At 36.3% G+C, this 22661-nt stretch overlaps 1 protein-coding gene across 7 annotated transcripts in view; it reads right to left on the minus strand.

The window, feature by feature from the left end:
* The window catches only part of SBF2 (SET binding factor 2), a 302250-nt gene that overhangs the window by 154994 nt on the left and 124595 nt on the right, over window positions 1-22661 (minus strand). For all 7 annotated transcript variants that reach the window (XM_074884270.1, XM_074884274.1, XM_074884273.1 and 4 more), the window contains one exon: window positions 4344-4481. In XM_074884270.1, the coding sequence (XP_074740371.1) occupies window positions 4344-4481 (138 nt within the window). The remainder of the gene's footprint in view (window positions 1-4343; window positions 4482-22661) is intronic.

Genomic DNA, 22661 nt, shown 5'->3' on the forward strand with positions numbered 1-22661 from the left:
ACTGAGTGTTCTCATCCTCTGCTAAAAAACAAATGTCAGTGACTCATCAAGTGGCATATGCTTTAACACACTAGGACCACCAACTCTCCAGTCCAAGCATAAAAGTTAAAACTTTATGAAGCACGAAGTCATTTTCTTGGCAGTTTTTCTCTTGACTCAGGAAATATTTGTGGATCTGCCATTTTATGGTTTGGGATTTTTACAATTTCTTTTTCCTCTTTTTGCAGGGGGGCAGAGAGAAGAAGAGAATGTGAATGGCAGGAAATGGGAGACTTGTGAATTATTACTTATGTGCACTTTCCGGAGTCAAATATTTAATCTTACCAACTTTGTGATCACAACATTTTAACATACATATGCTTAAGATAACACACAAGAATTATACAAACTTGTAGTAAGATTGTTATAAACAAATGTTTGGGGTTTTGTGCTGATCTCATTGAGCAGATTTTCTGTAATGCAAGAAATGCAGTTGCACAGGCTCAGTTACTGTCATAAATCATTTTCTAATTTGTTGATGGTGGCGTTGGGGAGAGAGGATAAATCTCTTTCCAAGTGCAAAGCAATGTACTATTTGACCATTAAGTTCCCAAACGATGTGAGTCAACATTTAAAAAAAAAGATTCTATCTACGGTGCTCTTCCAAGCATTGTTAGTATAAATTCTAATTGTGTAATTGGTAAGAAGCACAGCTGAGGTCAGTAGAAGTATCTGCTGAGTCAAAGTATTAAATCAAGTCTTTCTGTGCTAAGTGGTAACATCCAGAAATTGCTGTTGGAAGAACCTCATTTTAGCAAACGCTGAAGAACTATACATACATATATGTGTGTGTATATATATGCTTTTTTTTTTTTACGGCTAATAAAGTTACACAGAGTAACTGAGTTTTATGGATGAGTTCCATAGATGTAAGTTACGATTTTTCTGAGTACTCTTTGGCTGCTCAACAGCTTCTGGCTTCAGTCACCAGAAAAATAAGATAGAGTAGACTATTTTTTTAGTTGGTAGACAAGGTTTTCTTCAAATCAATCAGATTTTAAGCAGATTTCAAATCAATGAGATTTGAAGTCCACAGCAACAACCAAAATACAGTAATGAGGAAAAAAAACCCCAAACAAACAAAAAACCCTACTTCAAGGCACTGTGAGAGAATAGAAAATAGGGATGTTTTGACTTATTCTCCTCCTTCTAATTCCTGTAGATACATGCAAGTCAATACGGCACTCAGCTCTATTTGCTAGAGCATCTAGATGGCACCTTAAGCCACATAGAAACGTGGATCAAACCAAGCATATGCTGGAGACTTAAAAAGCTGGAAAGAGAAGCTGGTGCAGTATCTCAGATTTCTTTACACTTTCTATTGGTAGGAACTTGAAGTGAGACAAAAATCTTGCACACAGAACTGCTCTGAAACAAGCTAAGGGAGTCTTTAAATGACATCAGCTTTACTTGTTAATTCATTATTAGATTGCCTCTAGTCATGTTCCAAACTTCAGACTCCTGTTAAGGTCAAACTTCCAAATGCTTAATTTTAATCTCAGATGAGGAACATACCCTTTTGTAGCTTTAACAAATGTTACTGGGACAATTAAGTGAGACTAGCATTGTAAAACAGAACAATTGATGAAGGATTACATGGCAAAGCTGTATCACCTGCATTCATAGCACCAAGTGAGTTCTATTCCCATACTTAATGGAATACTAAGTGTTTACCTTTCTCATGAGTACAGATATGGAGACAAAATGTAGCTTCAATTTTTTGGATATACCATCCCAACTCTAGAAGAGCTGATCACCAATCAAACTGATCAGCATCCATGCAGATAATAAATTCTGGGTCATTTCAGAACGACAGTACTGCAACAATGCAAAGTATGATTCGTAGATGTCAACAAATAAAAGCAGTGTTTTATTTTCTATCCAGGGGCAGGAATTTGAAAATAGGCCATCAGCTGATTACTATAGCCTGTACTTTTCTCTGGAAAACTTGTTACGACACGCAACTGCCAACAGATTAAACTGCATCCAGGGCTTTCTGAGATACTTTTTTCCCGAAGACTATATAGCTTTTACAGTTGCTATATTAATCTTGCACCTTATAATGAGTACCATCTAGATATATCATGTGAATACAATCTCCTTACTTTTCAGATAGCATTTATTCACAAATTATCTCGGAACAACAGCTGAAGCAGGAATGAAGGGAACCAGAACAACATAAGTAGCCTTCTCAGATCCATCTTGATTAATTGTGTCGAAAAGATTCTTCTATTATTACACAGAAGGCTCAAAAAAGGTTCAATAGTGCTCTTCAAGCACTCACAAGCTGAGAAATTAGTTTGTTTTCACTTTGCAGTTTAATTAACCACAGAAACTTCCAAGTGCCTGATTCCAGTTTTTTGTGAAGACTATTCTGCCAAGTGAAACATCTAATCTGCTTTAGCTGAATTCCAACCAATCTCATGTATCAGCAAGGTTTACCTGCTGGGAAAGAAGTAACTCCTCTTTTTTGGAAATTTAATCTCAGTTTTGTCTTAGTGAGTTATATCATTCAGTAAAAAAAACCCCAAACCTGAACTGTATTTAACTGTGAAAAGTACTGTCCAGATTTCAAGTCCTGGACACTATGCTTCATGGACTGTTTGTTTAATGAGGCATGCATCTGAATGGTTAAATCAGTATTACTTTCATAGCCCAGTGCTTCGTAAGCTTATGTTTCATTACAGATCGTACATGTGCTGAATTCTTGTCTAATGACCATGTAACAGGGCACGTTCAATTATTCTCTTTGGGTTTTAGAAAGAAACAGGAAGTTTGGCTATAAACAATGCAGTCACAGAATAAGTTTCACCACAGCAAGTTCATCTGAAAAATATGCATTCTTTACAACACAGCCAGGAATGGCATTATGAGAACCAACATCCTGCTGCACTCAGGTTTTTTTTTTAATTTTGTTTTCTTGTATTAATACTTAGGCAATATAAGAAAAAAGCCTTTTAGCTAATACTGGATGTTTTGCAATGAGCATTACTTGAAAGATGTGGATAGTGAATCAAAAGCAGCTGCTAGAAACCACAGGATAAATAACAAGTTTGCTAAATTTAGTATATGTTACGAAATACATAGAGTGGAGGAAGAGTCAGCCATTGTAGGTTTTTATCAGCTGGGAAAGAATTACTATAGAGTCAGTCTTTACTTACAAAATAAAGGAAAGATGACAGACATTAAATAACGACAAAAGTTTTAACAGGAAGATGTCAGTTGATCTACACTAAAATTTAAGACTAAAATACATCTAATTATTTCTGCTTTTAACTCCTTTTAATAATCTATAAAAATATTCAGCTGAACTGTAGTGTTAATGAAAAAAGAACAACTATTATTCTCTGGCTTCCAATTGTGCCTAGAAAAAGCACAATATTATTACTACTACACTATATCTTTTAATTATTCTACAAACAGGGTAACATTTCAACTCCAGTATTAAATAGAGTACAACTGGATTATTAAAAGCATTTTTTTAAAATAATCAATAATGTTACAGTTCTTCACTACGAGAGAAAAGAATTACTTAGCCATCTATTTAATCTTAAGTAATTTTAACATAGTTAATGCTAAGGTTTTACTTATTTTTTTAATTTTCATGTGGGAAAGAAAATATTTCAAAACATAACAATGACAGTCCACAATTACAAATTGGATTAGGTTTTCCCTAGGTTCTAGCTTCTAAATATTCCAAGTATTATGTCATACCAGAGATTCTGTGAAATACTTTACATCAAATGGGAAACAAAATGTCTATTTTTGAAAGACTGAGGTTGCCCAAAAATAATTAAATACATGCTTAAACCCAAACACTGCCAAGTAGCTGACACCCAAAATCTGACCTGCCTAAAAACTGAAGAACTATTCTATCTTTCCATTTACACCCACATAAATCTTGCCAATAAATGCACTTACAGAAATATGTATACACATTACAGCATACTTGTACACATTTGTCCTGTGCTGGCCTGATAGATTTGGCCAGCAGAGGGAGCAGAAGTTAAGAAACCTTTTTCCTAAAACAAAGATGATAATTACGCTGTCAAACAGGGAAGTAAATGAAAGGAACACCATATTGGCTGTCCCATTTAAAAAAAAAAAAAAATGGTGGAGAAAAAGAAACTTTATGAGTAGTTTTTGGCTTACCTTTGCGCAAAAGCACATACATTTTTGTACAACAGAAAATACATCCTTACCAGGAACAGCAAAATATTTTCTAAAGTTGTCCTCTATAACATTAATCTATTGTTTCTACACACCTTCTTCTGCATTTTTGTAACTTACTGTAAAGTTTTTACCTGCAGGTTAATCTCCGCTTCATAGAAAGTTAAGCAGGAACAGTAGTGCCTCTCTGAGTCTATATCAGTCAAAACCACCACAAAGAATGTTGGCTGTTTCCTCTCTTTCGAAAGCTGCCATCCTCCAGGCTGGCAAAACTAATGAAACAAAACAAAAGCAAAAAAAATCAACATATAGTTAAGCAGTAATATTTTTTTTAAGAAATACAAAAAAATATTAAAAAAACCACCCAGAAATATATAACAGAACAATGTAACCGAAATATAATCTGAAACAAAGAAGCTCATTTCATTTAAAGGGAACATATGTAGGGTCGCAAAATTTGGAGAAAATGGGGAAAACCAATAGGTCTTGGTCACACTGATATCAATCTAGCTCTACAGACATCAAGGGAGATATAATAAACTCTCTGAACCGCCGATGTGCTCCTTTGCATTCAGTATTCAAGATAATCTTTGCGGGGTTTAACAGGCACCAACAGGAATATATTGACAGGTTATGCAGGTTTCATTTGGATAACAGGTTAGAATTTGAAGCTAAAATTGTTGTGTCTTGGAATGTCTTTTCATTTTTAATTTTTCCACTTAATATATTTAATTTCTCCATTAATTTATCTAATCAAACAGATATTCTACCTACACCTACTGGAAAAATTATTCAATGCTTACTCCTACAAAAGAATATTTATAGAGCAATATTTTTCATCCATTTATTAATTCTATAAACTTCACTGTGAACATTTGAAATTTTATAAGAGGTCATACCATAGCAGTAATGTAAGTTTTGCCACCCCTGTGAAAAATACATTCAAGTTTCATGACTTTATAAGTCTTAGGGACAAACAAAATCACTTGCTTCTCGGACTTGAGAGGCTGCAGTTCTCCAAATACTTCATATGTACTTTGAATACTACATGTTTACAAGCTCTTGTAGCAATGAGCAGACTAAATATGTGCAATACTTAAAACACATGTCAAATAAGCCTAAATCCTTGCAAGTATTTGTTCCTTCAAGTTGACCAGGGCCATGGCAGTGCAAGTCACCAGAACCAAAGACTGCAATTCTGGCCTCAGAAGAGAAATGCATAAGCAGCATGAACAAAAAGAGAACTACAGCTCAAAAGCAAAAGGAAAAGTGTATGTTTTCTCTTCTTTTTCAAATGACTACAGTACAACATTGGTTAATAACTTGTTCCCAGTAATGGAAGAGTGTGCTGAAATTCAGAAATCAGTTTGCTGAAGATTCCTGAGATGGCCTTTATGGAATTTTGTATTCACTGTTTCTTTTACTTAAGGCTGAAGTCACATACACAAAAAATTCACAAGTACATTAACAAAACTATAAACTTAGAATTTACATAGGACAAAGGTAATAGCTCCTGTATGTATTAGGAATTAAAAAAATAATAATCCCCAAAACCCACTTCTAGAATTGTTGAACAGTGCGGATACCAAAGGAACCAGAGAGATAGGTCAAAATCTCACGTTTCCAGCTATTGCTTCTCTCCCCTGAACAGCTGCTAAAAACTGGAAGAGCATGAAGTTGTAAACAAACACTTACTACACATTCATCTTTAGAACCTCTACAATAAAACCTGGGTAGTCTTAGGTGAACAGCAGTTAAAACTGTGCCTCTGATATACAGTTTATTTTATGATCCTGGGAAAATCTTCAAAACCAAAGTTTTCTCATGTTACATTCCTCAAATTCTAGATAGTCCACTTAACATTTCTGAGTCTGTATCCTTAGAAGTGCTAAGCACCCCCTCCTGCATCTGAGAACAACTGTTCTGCACATCAAAATGTGCTCTGAGAAAAGATATCCTAGTTATTCCAAGCTAAGCATCCAGTATTAGTCCATGGTTTTGATAATACTGGTCTAATCTCCCTTTGTTTTTCATCCCCTGTCAGTTAATAATAAGAAGATACCACTATTAATCTTGCAGAACTGCTATAAAGATAATGTAATATGGTCGATATATACAAACATTGTAACAAAAGCACCATTAAAAAGTTTGACGATAAAATCATTACAGTTCTGTATGTATTGCAGAATTTAGGTGGTGTGTGGTAAATGAAGCCTTGAATTCATAGCTCAAATAAGATAAAAACCCCAAAACTCTGAAGAGCTATTTGTTCAATGAGTCAAAATGCAAAGAATGCAGTAAGATTCTGTTAATAAATAAAACCATTCTATGGTATACCGTTAAAACTGAATCATTGATAACAGGCAGGTCACGTTAAGGTTGTTCATGCAGTCCTAGCTCTGGCACTTCTTAAACTCCAATCGCTTGAGTTTGCAATCTTAACACTCTTTCAGATCTGCCAAGCCTACCAGTTCTGACAGAAGATCCTCGCTGCTGCCACTGCCCTTTAACTTTACAGGTAACTTCCCATTTCACACCTGTAAGTAGCAATCTATCAGATTTTTGAGTGTCAGAAACTCCTGGACAAAGGACCATTCTGCATGCACCAAACACCGCCCTACTGAAGGCACGGAAGAGCTGGTATATCCAAATAATCCACAAACAATGTATTCTGCACCCAAATGACAAATACGTGAGCTCGGGATACATGGCTTATGCATAGCTGGTTTTCACACAATACACACAGAATTTACTCATTTTGAACTCTGGGGTATTGATAAGTTCATTTTGAATAACCTTTTTGCATTTATTTTAAAATAAATAAAGTATAAAATAATTCTTTTTATTGTAATAAGCCATTATTAGCAGGTCTACTGCATAAAATTTATGCCAACATCTGCCCTGTAAACTGGGAAATGCAAAGGGAAAACCAACAGCTAAATTTTTAACTATCAGAAGTGACTGCTGACCTGGGCAGGCTGCTCTCAATAGCAATTTCTCGATCTTATGCATGTCTAAACCCTACTGATGTCAGGGAGAATTCTTCCTTATTTCAAAATGATCTTGTGTATAGCATACGCTTTCTAGGTTTAACTATTTTACTAGAAAACAAAAATTAGTGATTGTTAAGGAAAACAGCTGAAGTAGAGTACACCCACTAGTTACATAGAGAATCGGTGTTTTTAAGTACACTGGAAAGAATTTGTAAATATAGAGATTGAGGATAAAGGCAACATGCTCCTCCAAGAAATTAAACAATGAATGATTCTCAGTTTCCTTAAAATAAGGTAATAAACATTAGTGTAATATTTGTAATGCAAACAACATTGAGAAGAACTTTCCAAATTAGTATAAATACAAGCTACTCTCCAGTATGACTACCATCACAGTCTGGTCACTAAGTAGAGGAAAATGTTTCCTTACCAAATCAGATGCTATACCAAAACAGACAAAAGCATGACTATGAATATAATTCAAAGGTCATGTGCTTCTTAGTAAACAAGAAAAAAACCAGAAGTTTAAAAACAAACACGCTCCCATATTGTTTCACTTATTTGCCAGAATTCTTGGAACCCGAACATAGCTTCTATCAAAGACACTGAAAATTAGAAAGAATCAGATGGTCCAACTCACTATTTATAAAAATACACCTCTAATGGTGGCGAGTGCTTCAAATCGACTCCACATTACAACTGATTGCCTTCTAAAATCTGGTGTAAGTATCCAGAGGTTGCTCTGAAGAATATGTAACAGAGATCTTATATTCAAGGTGTTGAAATGACATTTCAAACACCGTTTGAAACTGCAGGTGCCCCCTGAAGCAAAGGACTTTCTCCTACTTAGTCCCACAAATGCTTTCAGACTAAACAAGAAACTAGACAGATTTAAAAATGGAAGGTGTCCCTATCCATGACAGGGGGGTTGGAACTACGTATCTTTAAGGGTCCCTTCCAATCCAAAACATTCTATGACTCTATGATGAAAAATGACGCATAGAGTTTTAAGTAGTTGGGCTTGTTACCTTTACAAATTTTGTATATAGTCACCACAAGTCTTAAAGTCTAGATGTGATTAATGAATGTTTAAAAGTGACATTTGTTTCTTCTAATTTTTATAAGCCAGAAACATCATCTTTGCTTGATTCACAAATTTGTTCCTTCTTTTCCTACCTAGAGCCATTGCTGTAGTCCTACTCTTTGCCTTGTCCTTCTCTAGTAAAATAAATAATTTGCATAAATCAGCATATACCTTAGATATGCTGTATACAGCTTTGGTGTCTAGAATCATAGAATATCCTGAACCGGAAGGGACCAATATGGATCGAGTCCGACTCCTGACTCCACACAGGGCAACCTAAAAGTTAAACCATGTATCTAAGAGCGTTGTCCAAATGCTTTGTGAACACCGGCAGGCTTGAGGCCATGACCACTTCTCTGGGGACGACTCTAAAGTCTGTTGAAAAATTGAAGAAAATGTAAAAATAGTCATAATTTCTATTAAAGCACTGGAAGAATTAGGATGTAGAAAGGCTTACTGGATACTCTGAAAGTAAAGACTAAATACTATTATTACACTGAACAGTAATTATATAGCACTCAAGTTTCATTAGAGAAAAATTTTAGACATTTGTATCCTTACCATGGCAGAACTATAATATTTGCTATCTGTATCTGTTGATCAGATATTACTCATTTGCTGAACTGAATGTTAGAACTTTGTCATTTACCTCTGGGCTTGCACCCCGAGCACAACCAAGTCCATATAACAAAACCTCCAACCAATATTCTAGCTGGGTCTGTGTAGCTACAGACAGGAACACTGCTCTCTCTGCACTTTACGTTGTTTTCTGTATCAAGGATCTGGTCAGCTTTCCATCAGAAATCCACTACCTCTGATGGCACTTCCAAACTAGAAAGGGGAAAAAGCTTGTTCAGAAAGTTTATGACATGATACATTCTTTGCAAGTCATTAAAAGCATTGAAAGTGTTTCTTGAAGAGTTTATACAGAACCAAAGACAAGGTCTGTGATATACCATTATAGAACTCTGCACTTAATAATTAAATAATTATATTTAAAATATATTCTCACACTATATATTTTCTTCAAAATATATTTGTGCACTTGTTTCTCATTAAATAAATTCCACAGCTGTCTGGATGCATGTAAAATAGAAAACATTTGAACTGTACTGGTAAGACTTGAATTAAAAGATCCCAAAATTACTTCAGAATTTAAAATATCTTACACAGATACCTACCTTCCTTTCTAGTTTAACTCCTTCACCAAACATTTGATTCTCCCTTGGATCACTCAGAGCATAAAGTTTCATTTTATTAGGTCTGCTTCTGTAGGCTTTCTTTCACTTTTCAAATAATGGTGCTTTGTTTTTAACATCATCATCATCTTTTCTACAAACCTCCCTGAAAATAAAGGACCATGTTCGGGACATTATGTGAAAGAAGTTTGTTCCATCTGGACTTGCATGACCTAGCACCAGCTGCTGAGTATTTCACCATTTCACCATTCATTTATGTATGGAATTTTGGCAAAGGGAATTTTCTTTTTCAGATGCATACCTCTACTTAAAACAAAGCAAAACAATTACAATGCTCACTGGCATAATAAAAAAGCAATGTTATGAAGCTGTAAATCTGAGGAAATGCTTGGAGCTTTGGGGATATCTCTGAATGTAAACAGAATACAAAATATACACTGAATTTTATAACATCTTCCTGCTTTTCAGTGTATTGTATCTAAGAAACTGCATATTTATCCTTAGCCTAGTCTAAAATAAAACTAGTGCAGTTAAAGTATACTCCAAATTATTTCCAGGTAAAAGCCTGCTTCAAGTCTTGTAAGATATTCTGATGATCAACTGTAAACAATTAAACTCACTCATAAAGAAAAAAATAGCTTTTAATTGTAAAAGAAATACAAAGGCCTTTACTACCCTGGAGTGCACTGAAATACAGAGTTCCCCAGGATGAACCTTTACACATTCACCTCATGGCACCTGTGAACTGCTGGAACCTGCTGCCGGGATCTCCCATGGCGGTGCGTGCAAACCCCCTGCCCACCTCTCCCGCCCAGTCCAGTCAGAGGCTGGCAGGGTGCTGAAGCCGGAAAAGAGCTTAAGAAGCCAACATTAATATATTCCATTCATTTCCGACTTGCTAACCTATGACACCAGAGACAGAGGAAAGGCAAATGGAGTGTGAATACACAGTGTCCATTTGAAATCAAGGAACTGCTTTCTCACCTTAGCAAATCAAAAAACCACACTTAGGTGCCTGCACATGCTGGTGTTACTGGATACTACCTGTCTCTTAGTCTCTCACAACTGAAATTGGTTGAAATACTTTGGGGAATCATATTAGAAGCAGCAGAAAGGTTGTTTGTGACCACAGGTGACATTACCATCCAAGAAGAATTACAGGTGAATAATCTTTCCCCTCCTTGCCTGGGACAGACTCCCATCATGTACTATGGACATTTCTGCTTCAGTAGTCAGCTCCTCAGTCAAACGTAAAAAGCATGTCAAAAAAAGACACTAAGAAACACTTCCCCTCAGAGAAAAGACCCTCAACCACATTCTTGGGCTTTCTAAGCCTGAAAGATGCCATTGCATCTCACTGGCACTAATCCTGCACAAGCAACAGACAAGGTATTCTCTAATTTGAGCTACAGATTAAAGGGATCCTCAATAATCAGATACTCAAGCTTCTTACAGAAGCCCTGCAGCAGAAGTCCAACAAAAGAAGAAAACTTAAAATATTTGGGAACATCTCAACTGAAGTCAGCTAATTCATCCTCCAAAGTCCTAGAGACAGGGAAGTCTTTTACCGAAATTTATCAAGTACTAGGTTAACCACCCCCACATACTAGTAGATATATTAGCCTGGATGTATATCTACACATGCACATGAAAAAAATTAGTTTCAAGTTCATTGCTCTTTTTTTTGTTTCTTTGTTTTTAAAAACCTCATAACACTGTGTAATTTTAAACACCTTTCCACAATTAACTGCTATGCTGAAAACCCAGACTTGTAAAAACCATTTCTACAAGGACTGTATTCCTAGTTTGTCTTCTGAAAAAATATTTGAACTGGCTTCTAGAAAGAAAACTACACCCACTGGGAAACCAGTTTCTTATTCTGCTTTCAGGACACTTAATATCTCCATCCCAGTGGCTTATTAAAAAAAAATAAAATCTGCAAAATAACCTGACTATTTCTGAACAAAACCAACTTAGACTACAGATGTAGTGATTTACAAATAAGTATTGTACACTAATGCCTTTACTTCAGAAATGGTACAGGATTCATGATGACATTCTGAATGGGATCCTCTTCTCAAAATGAACTTCCAACATCTCTATTCTAATCATGTTCAGTAAGACAGTGAAATTAGTGGGCTTGTGCAAATAATTAATAGTCTGGACTTTTTATTCATTTATTCAAACCACACTCCCTCCTCCTGTTTTCAGCCAAGTTCCCAACAAGATAATCTTATGGCAATTGAAAAATTCTGAGACCCTTGGATCCGGAATCTTTTTTTATCACCACCCCCAACAAAACCCAACACACCCACCATGCTCTGGGCTACCTCAGGCAAAAAGAGTAAGACAGCTGTGGACAGTAACCAGAAATTCTCAGATGTACATCAATATGTCAAACCAAATACAGGTACATTAGGTATCTGAAGCAGATATTTTATGCCAGAGAATTTGTGTTTTAACGTACATTTTAAACTTCATGAAAAAAGTTAAAAAGTCATAAATTTAAACTCAAGACTTGCAACTGAAATTCAGGAACACATAGCCTGCCTTCAAAATTTCTCTAGAAAAATTTACCAAGAAGTGTTTGTTAGTCAGCAATAACTGCTGCCAATGACACCGTTGGTCAAAAGAACAATGAGAAGTCTGGATAACAAATATTCAACATGAAAGCAGAAAATAACTTCAATGCAGCAAGAAATTCAAGCAAGGCATGATTTTAGCAAATTATACTTCAATCTGAAGAACACAGGTCTATAGCCAATGAATTGTGTGGTTATGAGACAAAAAAGACAGTATGGGTGGAAAATACCTGGTATTTAGAACATTCCTAAAGTAATACTGAAAGGAGAACACTAAAAATGAAATTAATTACCTGTATTAAATGTTTGTGTTTTAATTTTCAGCACGAAATGAATAAAGAAGCATCTTTGTCCCTCTTAACCTATTAAACAGCTTGTGCTCAGGAGTGGTTTCCAAAAAGCATTGTGACACTAAGACAACAGTTAATTTGGGTTTTTTTTTCTATTTTTACTGACCAATGTTTATACACTTGAGGAGACTGGTAGACATCTGAGGTATACAAACCTAGAAAAACAGTTTCCATTTATAAACATAAATGAGCATTTTATACATATTTATCAGTCAAGCATGAAATATTAACCTTGCCTAATGCACTCTTTATTCTCTCCTCCTCTCTTCCCTGCCTTCCTTCTCTCTCTTTTGACAGTAGTAGCATTGTGTTACAACAGCAGCCATAAACTTTTTCAAGTCTTTAATGACTTCCCAACTCATTTTCTAGATAACGCTATAAACTATCTTTCAGAAGATATACAGCATGTACAAGTATAATTATTGCACTGGTTGAACGTCAAAAAAAAAAGCACAGCAGGGTAATTAATGTACATCACTCAACAATTACAATTAGCACACAGTAAGCTATTGATACGATCATAAATTTTGATTTGACATTTTAATGCTTAAATATTTCTTCAGAGGAACTGGTCAATGTTGTATAAAATACTGTTATAATATACAGTCCTCTATCTTATTTTTATAGCTTACACCTGCACAATCAGATATTAAACCACACTGTTAAAACCACATCCAGCCTTGCTACCATGTTTGAACATACATTCTGTTGCTCTCTAGCAATTATAAAAAAAGTGGAAGCAGCCTTTTGTTAAGATTTTTGCATTCATGATCTTCTAACTCCTTAGAATCTATCTGTCAGAAGGGTTCAAAGACCCAACACTTAGAAAAAAGTGCATGGGTGTGGGGGTGTGTGCACGTACATGGTAATGCAGTGTATACTACAAAGAACATTGATCTGAACTGACAGAGGGCTAGCAACTAAAAGGCCTGGGACTGCTGCAGCAAATGGACTTAAGAGATTTAAAAGGGGTGCCAACAGCCTCAAGATGACAAAACACAGAACAGGAAGCCCTGAAATATGCAAATGAATTAAGTCAGAATTTGCTCTTAAAAGAGAGAGCAGAAATCAGACTAGAACGTGTGCTTCTAGAACAAACCACAAAAAGGGTAATATATACCATAAAATTCCTGAACAAAATGCACTCGGTCCAAACAAAATGATATTCAATTTCTTTTTGAAATATACCGCTTCATAACGCAACTCTCAAACTCACTTTGAGTTCCAAAAGGTGCCAGAGGAGCAACAGAACACATGATAGGAAACCAGATCAATAGAAGGAGCAGGGTAAGTTAGTGAATCTAAGACCAGGAAGGAATATATGCTTCCAGATCTGTCTCTCAGGGAATTTGTTCCAAAGCTCCCATGTTTTAGATAAAATCTCTGTGTTTTGGGGTAAGTCATGCTCAACCTGCACAGGATTCAGGTAACTTCTGAATCTCATCTTCCCTGATACCTCCTCTCCATGGCCTGAAACAAACAGGTTTCCTGAGACCAGATCTAAGTCTTCTGGTCTAACCACCCTCTACAAATAACACCAGCAAAATGGTGGTGCCATCTATCCCATTTAATTATCTCTTTTAATCATTTAGGACACCAGACATGAAGTTAAAATACATTGATCTACCTTACCCTGTTATAAGCCAGTGTGCCTCCAAGATCTGGAACACAGACAACACACCCCAAGCAGCTTTCTGTCCGTGTAGCCCAGAGAGGGCATCTCTCCCAACGTCACCGTGCACACCTACTGAGAGGAAATGGAGGGAAAGGGGAAGAATGGCTGGCATGGGGAAGGCGCTTTTAGAAAGCCTGGGGAGGTTTAAATGGGTTGGCAATCACCTAGCCCAGCATGAGTCCTTCTAGCCACGTGAACAGTAGGCAGCCTGAAAAGCAAGTGTGTCCAGGACCACATCCTACAACCGGCCACCTTGCCAAAGGTGCAGCTACAGCAGCCACTCCCACCAGCCACTGCACTACACCCTCGCGCTGTCAGCTCATCGTTGCCCTCAAATTGATCAGAAATGTAAGGGACAGAGATAACTACAGCAGTTCACTGCACCAAAACCTTTATTCACCCAGGAAAACTTAAAAATAAGCAAAGGAAATTACAGAAAGGGTGGTATATTTCTGGTCTGTTCATTTTGGGAATTTAACAGTACTTGTTGTATGCCTCGTGTTACTACTTCCCAGTTTAGGTCACAAACAATTTCCACTTTTGCAGGTGCAAATTTCCACAGAGAAACCAAAGAGAAAGTACATACACGTAGAAAATGAAACGTGGCTAAAAACAGCAAAGAAACATCATCTCATGTGAGTGAAAACCTAGACTAGGACCCGAAATAAAAAAAATTTACTGGATTGTGATACAAATGTATGCCATTAATGAAGTTCTGTACATTGGCTGCTACTACTGAATTTTACATTTCCACAGCACTAATTAATAAAAATATGTAATGCATTTCCTGTCAGCACTCCCCCAAGAACACAGTAAAAAATAAGCAGCACAAAAAGACAGCTGAACAGTTTGGTGCTTTCCATTAAGTTTCAGTTTCCTGTGCAGAAAAATGGGGTCAACAATATTGTCCTCTCTTCCCACAGAACCGAGGCCTGTATTATAACCACTGGGCATTACTACTGGACTACATTACAGGATGTCCTTAATGGGTGTGGTAAGAGAGTGTGTCTGGCAAAAGGTCCAGTATAAACAAAAAGGCTTTGTGCCACTGTGGATGCTTTGATGTATGCTGTCGCATTCCAGTAAACAGCTATTTTGATGAAGGGACTGTATTTCTTCCAGGTAGATTTGCAGAATTTAGGGGTTTCCAAACTAAGATAATAAGAGATTCCAAAACTTGTCGAAATGAAACTTCAGAGAAGTTTGGCATTGAGAAAGTTTGTACTTGTTAAGTTCCTATCTAATCATAGCAACCACTTTTCCTTCCTTTTGGCATTTCTCCAGTGTACCCCATGTTTGGAAGACACCTTAAATTTGAGTTTTGCACTATCACCAGAAGACTGCAACTTGTATGTTCTCCATTCTCCACTTTATGATAATTAAAAGAGAGCAAAAAAAAGCATTAGTAGTTTTTATGGGGAGCATGCCTCTGTCATAAAATATTACTGGAACAAAAAAAAAATAATTTAGAAGGGACAATGTGAGAACCTCTGATAAAATTCAACATTTTCAAACAGACTAGTTCAAGTAACTTTCATGCAAGAGAAAAGAACTGAGGAGCTCTTCATCAGTAAAGTTAATATTCCACAAGTATTCCAAAAGGAGGAAATCCCAGGGGCCTAGAAACTGCAGACATTACTCTGGTGCTTTGAAAGGGTAAAAAGAATGTCCATGGGAAATTATCGACTAGTTCAGCACAACAGTCCACTCAGGTAAATTAATAAAAGGTAAATTGAAGATACAAATAGAATCACAACTGCTATGTTTCTGTAGAAAACAAGCCATTAAAACAATTTTTAGGGGGTGGGGTAACAGAAATACAATGCAGCTAATAAATGCAACCACAACCACATGGTATACTTGGACTTCTATCTTTTTTTCTTCTTAAAAGACATTTGATTTGATGCTTTGTGACAATTATATTCTAAAAGTGCATTGGGTGACATTAGTACAGCATATATTCCATGGTTTAAAAGACCAGCTTGATGACAGACAAGAAAACTGTTAGCAGAGACACGTCAGTGAAGCCACCTTTACTGAAGAAGCATTATCTAATTCCCCACCCTCCTCCTCCCAGCTAAAAAGCCTCATCCTTTCCCATGTGTCATTACTGGGCAGTCACAGAACTGCTAAGAAAATCACTTGAGAACATGGTGTAGAGAATGCAGAAGTGAGTTTTCCAAATAAGACAAAAAAAGATGCCTGGGGCTGGAAAGCAAGTGTCATATCATGAGTTTAAAAGACCTCAGCTTTTTTAGTTTATTGCAGAGAGAGCTGAGAAGCACTTTATAGAGTAGTATATGTAGATAAGGTGTTTCCTAGTAAGAGGATTTCAGATCAGTGTTCCAGATCCAGTGTATTACAAGATCCAGAAGTCATTATAAAAATTCAAACCTCAAATAAGATGTCACTCTAGGCAGTGAGGGGGGTGGAAAACTGGAACAGGTTATCAGGGTAAGTGTTAGGCTCCCCTCAGCTGGAGTCCCTCAAGTACAACTGAACAACTTTTGCAAGAAAACATTCAGTCTATGTGTGTCGGCACAAGTCAGCCCAGACTGGTGTGGGACCTGGAAATCTGTGTGTGAAACCTCTTGTTCTTTTATTTTCAGGGCCTGAACATGTTCCTAACACTTCAAGCTCTACATTATATGATTATAATCAGATCTCATACTTCAGAGCTTCAGCCATTCAAGCACAGAGATTTAGCAGAATTTCCACCTAATTCCACCTACCTAATTGGACATCTGAGTTTCTGCAAGAGAGCCAGTGGCAGCAATCCAGCAGTTCATGGGGCTGGCAGGTACTGCAGAGAAGTCTGGCTGGCCTGCCTTGCTTATGTGACTACAAATCAGTGGTGCTAATTAACAGAATCTACTCAGACTAAATAAACTGATGTATTACATATGGTCTTCTCTGTGAAGCCAGCAAAAGGAAAAAAAATTTTAAAAAATAAACTGACATGTTTTAAAAAGAAAGTAAAATTTATTGTTTATGACCAACATACTCAAAACATTATATCATTTAATATCATAAAATTTGGTTCTTGGAAAGTACTGAGTAGAACTGGATATGAAGGAATAAATATTTTTCAAGTGGGTTGGTAGGGATTAGATAATTCTGTCTTGGCTTGATAATTTAATACAAAATAATCAGTCAGACTCCATACTTGTAAAATATTTTACTGCTTAAAAATGCCAGCTATTGGCAATTAAAACCATGCAACGTTAAGAGGACTGAAAAATGTAAGCTGTTAACTTTACTGTTCAAAAAAACCACACACTTCCCCCTCCATCCCAAGACATGTAACAAGTGCAGAAAAAATATCCCCTATAAGCACACTTGCACATTTCAACTGCACGCAAGTGTCCTCTGCAGTGACGGCATACGCAGAAAAGGCCTTCTCTTCAGTTTTTTGCTGGTGGAATAATGCCAGTCTCTTATATCCAAAGGCACCTGGGCTGCCCTTACAGTCCTTTCAAGTTGAACATCATTGAACATCATCAATTACAGCTTATCTCATAAAACGCAGGAAGTAGAAACAGAAACCACATCTTTTTCACGTAAACCACTCAGGAGATGGGGAAAATATATTATTGTTATTATCATTATAAATATGTTAAATTATTATCAAATAATTACTACACAACAGAAGAAGCTATTGAATAGTAGGAATTCAGTTGTAGAAATCACATTCTCATTGGAAACATTAAATAACAAGTTTCTTTCCCAGCATTAATCAAATGTTAGCGGTACTCCTATATGTAAAAATAGAAACACCAGTCAACCATGGGGGGTTCCCTTCTACTGTCCCATAAGCATACAGAGGAAATAGAAATATTTCAAGGCATCTGTAATGTCTTACATACTTTGAATAAAATAAAGAGCCAAAACACTTAACAGTACTGAATTTTATTCCAAATTATACCCAAGAGGAAGCCATCTGCAGGAAAAATAAAAAGTAAACCAAAAAAAAAAAAAACCCAACACACTTTTGACTTGGACATCACTTGTGCAATACAGCTATCCAAGAGGACAGCATGTTCTTTTAAAAGAATGACTACTTATTCTTTCATGATACAGGCAATATAAAAATCACCTGAAAACTTTTGGGCTTTTTTAACCACACAGTGTTCCAGTGAAACGCTGAACTACTTTTGGTTCTTTTATTTTCCCCTTCATCTAACATAAAATATTACTATATTGGCAAAAGCCATCTCTAGAAGACTGTGAAACTGTTTGAAGTTACCCACATGGAAGCAAATCACTGCTGCTATGGTCCAGTTTGAAAGGAGACTGAAACCTAAGGTCTAAAATGCATTAGTAGTTCAGCACTGACACTTACAAGGCCATGAAAGTTCGAAGCCACTGCTTCAGACAACAGAACATGTCAGGTAACATTTCAATAGAGCAATAATAACATATAGTTTACTATACAGTCACAGGAAAACTTAAATTACGTATATCAGGAAGACGTTTATAAAATGCTACTTCAAGACACAACCTATGTCGGTAAGATGATGACTATGTCATAAGTGCTGAAGACGACATCTGAGACACGATGATCTTGTCTGACCAGCAAGGACTGCAAAGCTGCCTACAAATATATTAGCATATTCATCATTGCGTCTCAGGAGTAATGATACAAGATGAGCAGAAATACCCTACTGCACGCAGCATTTCCTGACGCATCAATGTTTCCGACATTCCTAAGTCTCCAAAATATGAAACAGATCATACTAAAGAAAAATAATATGAAAAATATTTTCTGTAAACTCCAAACAAATTAAGTGAAAATTTGAAAATAACTATGCAGTACTGGACAAACATTAGAAGAATAATACATGAGCTTTGACAATGTGTGTATGGGTTACATTAAAAAGAACTGAAAAACAAGCAAAAAAAACCCCTTTCAACAGTTGCATGCCAGGAAACATGTGTTGACCCATGACATTTGAACAGCTAACGATACTGTCCTACACTCAACAGAAGAAAAGCAACTTTTCAGAGTATTTGTGGATTCAAGGACCCTTTAAAACATTACAGAAATTTTCTGCTATTTCCATATTTGCTAGTCAACACCATGCAATTTAAGAAAGAATTTCTTTTTCTTACAAAAAAGGATAACAGGCAGTAGATGCTGCCTAATGGTTTTGGCCCACACAGATGAACTCAGATTAGACTGCCAAAATGATTTTTCAGTTAAGCACAGATTTGTACCAAAATAGAAACCAATGGATTATTTTTCAAGAAATACTATCTCCCCCCCCCTCAGATTTTCAGAAAAATAACTATGTCCTTAAAAACTTAAGCCTCAGCAACTTGAAAATACTAGTTGTGTAGAGACCAAGTCATTAACACAGGCTTACATATTTTTGCAAGTAGTCAGAAATGTACTGTACTTTATTTCATAAACTACATTTCACCCAGAACAAAAAAGAACTCCCCTTGTAAAGCCAGAACTACGTTCTACTTTCTTTTTAATTGAACTCAAATCTTTAATACATGAACATAAGTCTGAAAGTCAGACGTCCTAATGAATTTCAACTTTTGCAAAATTTTACCTAGGGCTAGGAAATAAATATATTAAAAAAGAACCAGCTCCTCTTAGCATTATTGGAAAAAAACAAACAAACAAAAAAAAAAACCCACAAACCAACAAACCACACTAGAACTGCTGAAAGACCAAAGCTTATATTTTCAGAGATAGTCTGTACTGAAATATCAAAAAGCTATATTATGTATATACTGAAAATGCCGGCTAGATGACACTAGTTATATAATGACTTACTTTTTTTTAATATTTAACCTGGATCCAAACAACTTCTATCCAAGAATTCTCCTAGGTTCATGTATAAAGAAGTTCTCATCAAGTTCAGCAAAGGGAAATATGAAGTCCTGCACCTGGGGAGGAATTTCTCAGAAGAAAACTATACAAGTACATTGACTTAATTGTTACAGTGCACTGATCTTTAATGACCTGGTTTAACTTTCTGTCCCTCTGCAAATATGGAAAGCGATCCATTACAGCAAACATGGATAGGCTGACATACAGGCCTACTGAAGATGTCTGTAGCCTTCTCCAAGCAATTATCTCAATCTACTGAAATATCTACATTTTAAACCCTCGTCTCATAACTTAACCTCTCATAGCTAAAACCTAAACATTTTCATTTGCATTACCATGGAACAACTGACATATTTTAAAAACATTCCTCCACATGTCCATTTTAAAAAAAAAAAGGGGCGGAATAAAATAAACAAGTGAATGCAGGAGAGAAGTGACTTAAGCAGATAAGCAGTACATACGGGAAAGAAAAACATACCACAATACCAGGTCAAAATTAAGCAGAGGGAATGGAAAGAACAGTTCTGTCAGGATCTAGACAATGTTACCTAAAACTATAGGTTATGAGAGAGGTCACGGACTGGTGTTCTTCATCTGTAAACCACAGCTAAACAGCACCTCCAAGTCACAGAAGTTGCCATCAAATGTCCGCACATAATGGCAAAGCTGTCAAACAGCCCCCTCCACACTGCCAGTAATAGAATTGACATCCCCATGCCCTCAATTCACCGATTCTATTGTTTTATGGTTCAAAACCAGTGAGATAACCACACTAGGGAAGGGTCAACAAAAGATGTCATTTATTTCATTATCATTAAGCCAAGAGAAATTAGCCAAAAAATATACGAAGATATATCAGCACTTCAGAGTAAGAACTGGATATATAAACATGTTTCCAGACTGAGTGGCAGACCAAAACTTGAATCATTATCCACAAAACCTATTTCAGTTGGTCTTCCCCCACCAGCATTCAGGAAGACGTAATTTTCTGCCATAGCTGACCACCTACTCTTCCTGTTACCCAGTGACTCTCATCTTTTTGACCCATTCTTCACTTACCTCTGACTAATCTTGCTTTATCTTATACCATTTCCTTATAACATCTAATAAATCTCTTTCTTTTACATTCTATTGATAGCTACATGGTTTGTGATACCACATTGCTTGATCACTATACTGAGGAACTAAAGAACTATAATTTTAACTGATTTTTAAAAATCCTGCTGAGCAACTGTTTTTTCCTTGCTCCAACGACATCAGCTCCTTTGCAGAACCTTTTCTTGGGTTTTCTCTTACACAGCAATGCCAAGATTTTAAAAACTAGACCAAGAATTTACCTTCCCCTTACACAAACTTTACCTTCCCCACACTACTTTTCTTTACGATTTTTCTTATTTAACCACACACTTAAAAATAACTTTTTTTTTTGATGCAGGTATTCATTTTCTTCCATACTTCACCAAATCAATACACTGAAAATCCTTCAAGTGTGCCTTAAACCTTCTCATCTCTGAGCTGTCCTCCTGTGAAATGTTTTGGTTAAATTAAGACTTCTGGACATGATTTTACTTAATTTTTGCAGCAGTACTTACTTCTAAATCCTCAGTTTATTCAATCAGCATATACTTCAACTAATTGCTACCAACAGCAGTGCAATAAATCTTAAAATCAAATCTCTGTTAGTAGTGAGGTACGAAATGCAATGCTACTGAAGCATTTGGATCCATGCTTACCCAAGCCTTTGAACCCATGCTTACCACTGCAGTTATGGACAGTTTCACCAGACAATTTGATTTAGGACTGTCCAAAGATCTTTCACCTTAATGCAAATTTCACAGTGTAACAGAGTCCTGCTATTTCTTTGTGTAGCCATTTGTACAGCTAAAGAACTCTCTCTTCACTGTCTTCCGCAATCCAATTCACCTTGACTTTCAGCAGTGCTCACTTTGATGGTGTCCCATTCATGAGGAGTAACACACCCTTTCTGAAACTTTTCCTCCATTCAGGAAATTTCAAAACTATTTTAAAGCTGGACACAATGCACTTCATCACAGGAAAGCTGCTGAAGAAATGTAGGCAGAATGTCATTTAGATATAAGTTTGAAGAAAACAAAGTGGATAACACTCCTACATTTGTGTGGACAGATCTTTAGTGCTTATAGTGGGCAGACCTGTTTTATGTCTCACCAGAAGCTGTCCATTCCAGAAAATATTCCCCCAAAACCACAAAGAGACAGCAATGCTGTAACCATGACTCGATCCTGAGAGAATCGGATGCTTTTCTCTGTACCACCATGAATGATAGATGATGTTTCTTTGCTTACATTGAGTATACTACCCTGAAAAGGCTGAGACACGAACAATTCCTAGATATAATTCATGTCTTGTAAAAATGAAACTGGTAGGCTGCAGGAAGAAAATCTCAGACCTTGTCTCAGAAACAAAAGTAATCCATGATTGTTTTCCTAAACACGAAATCATAGCAATAGGGAACAAATAGCATTACGTATTTTAGCTCTTTAGTTGTCTATTACAACTCACAGATTTTCCTACACACAACATTAATAACAAAATTATATACAATTTAACTGATGGAACTCAGCTGCCTAACACTGTCCACTTCTGCAAACCCATCTTCATAAAACTGGCACCACAATATCCTACTTGCTTGCCTGAAGCACTGACCCCACCCTCTAACTGTAATAATAGTGATTACAATTTCTG

The sequence above is a fragment of the Strix uralensis genome, chromosome 15, assembly GCF_047716275.1.
Source record: "Strix uralensis isolate ZFMK-TIS-50842 chromosome 15, bStrUra1, whole genome shotgun sequence".
In the NCBI taxonomy this organism is placed as follows: Eukaryota; Metazoa; Chordata; class Aves; order Strigiformes; family Strigidae; genus Strix; species Strix uralensis.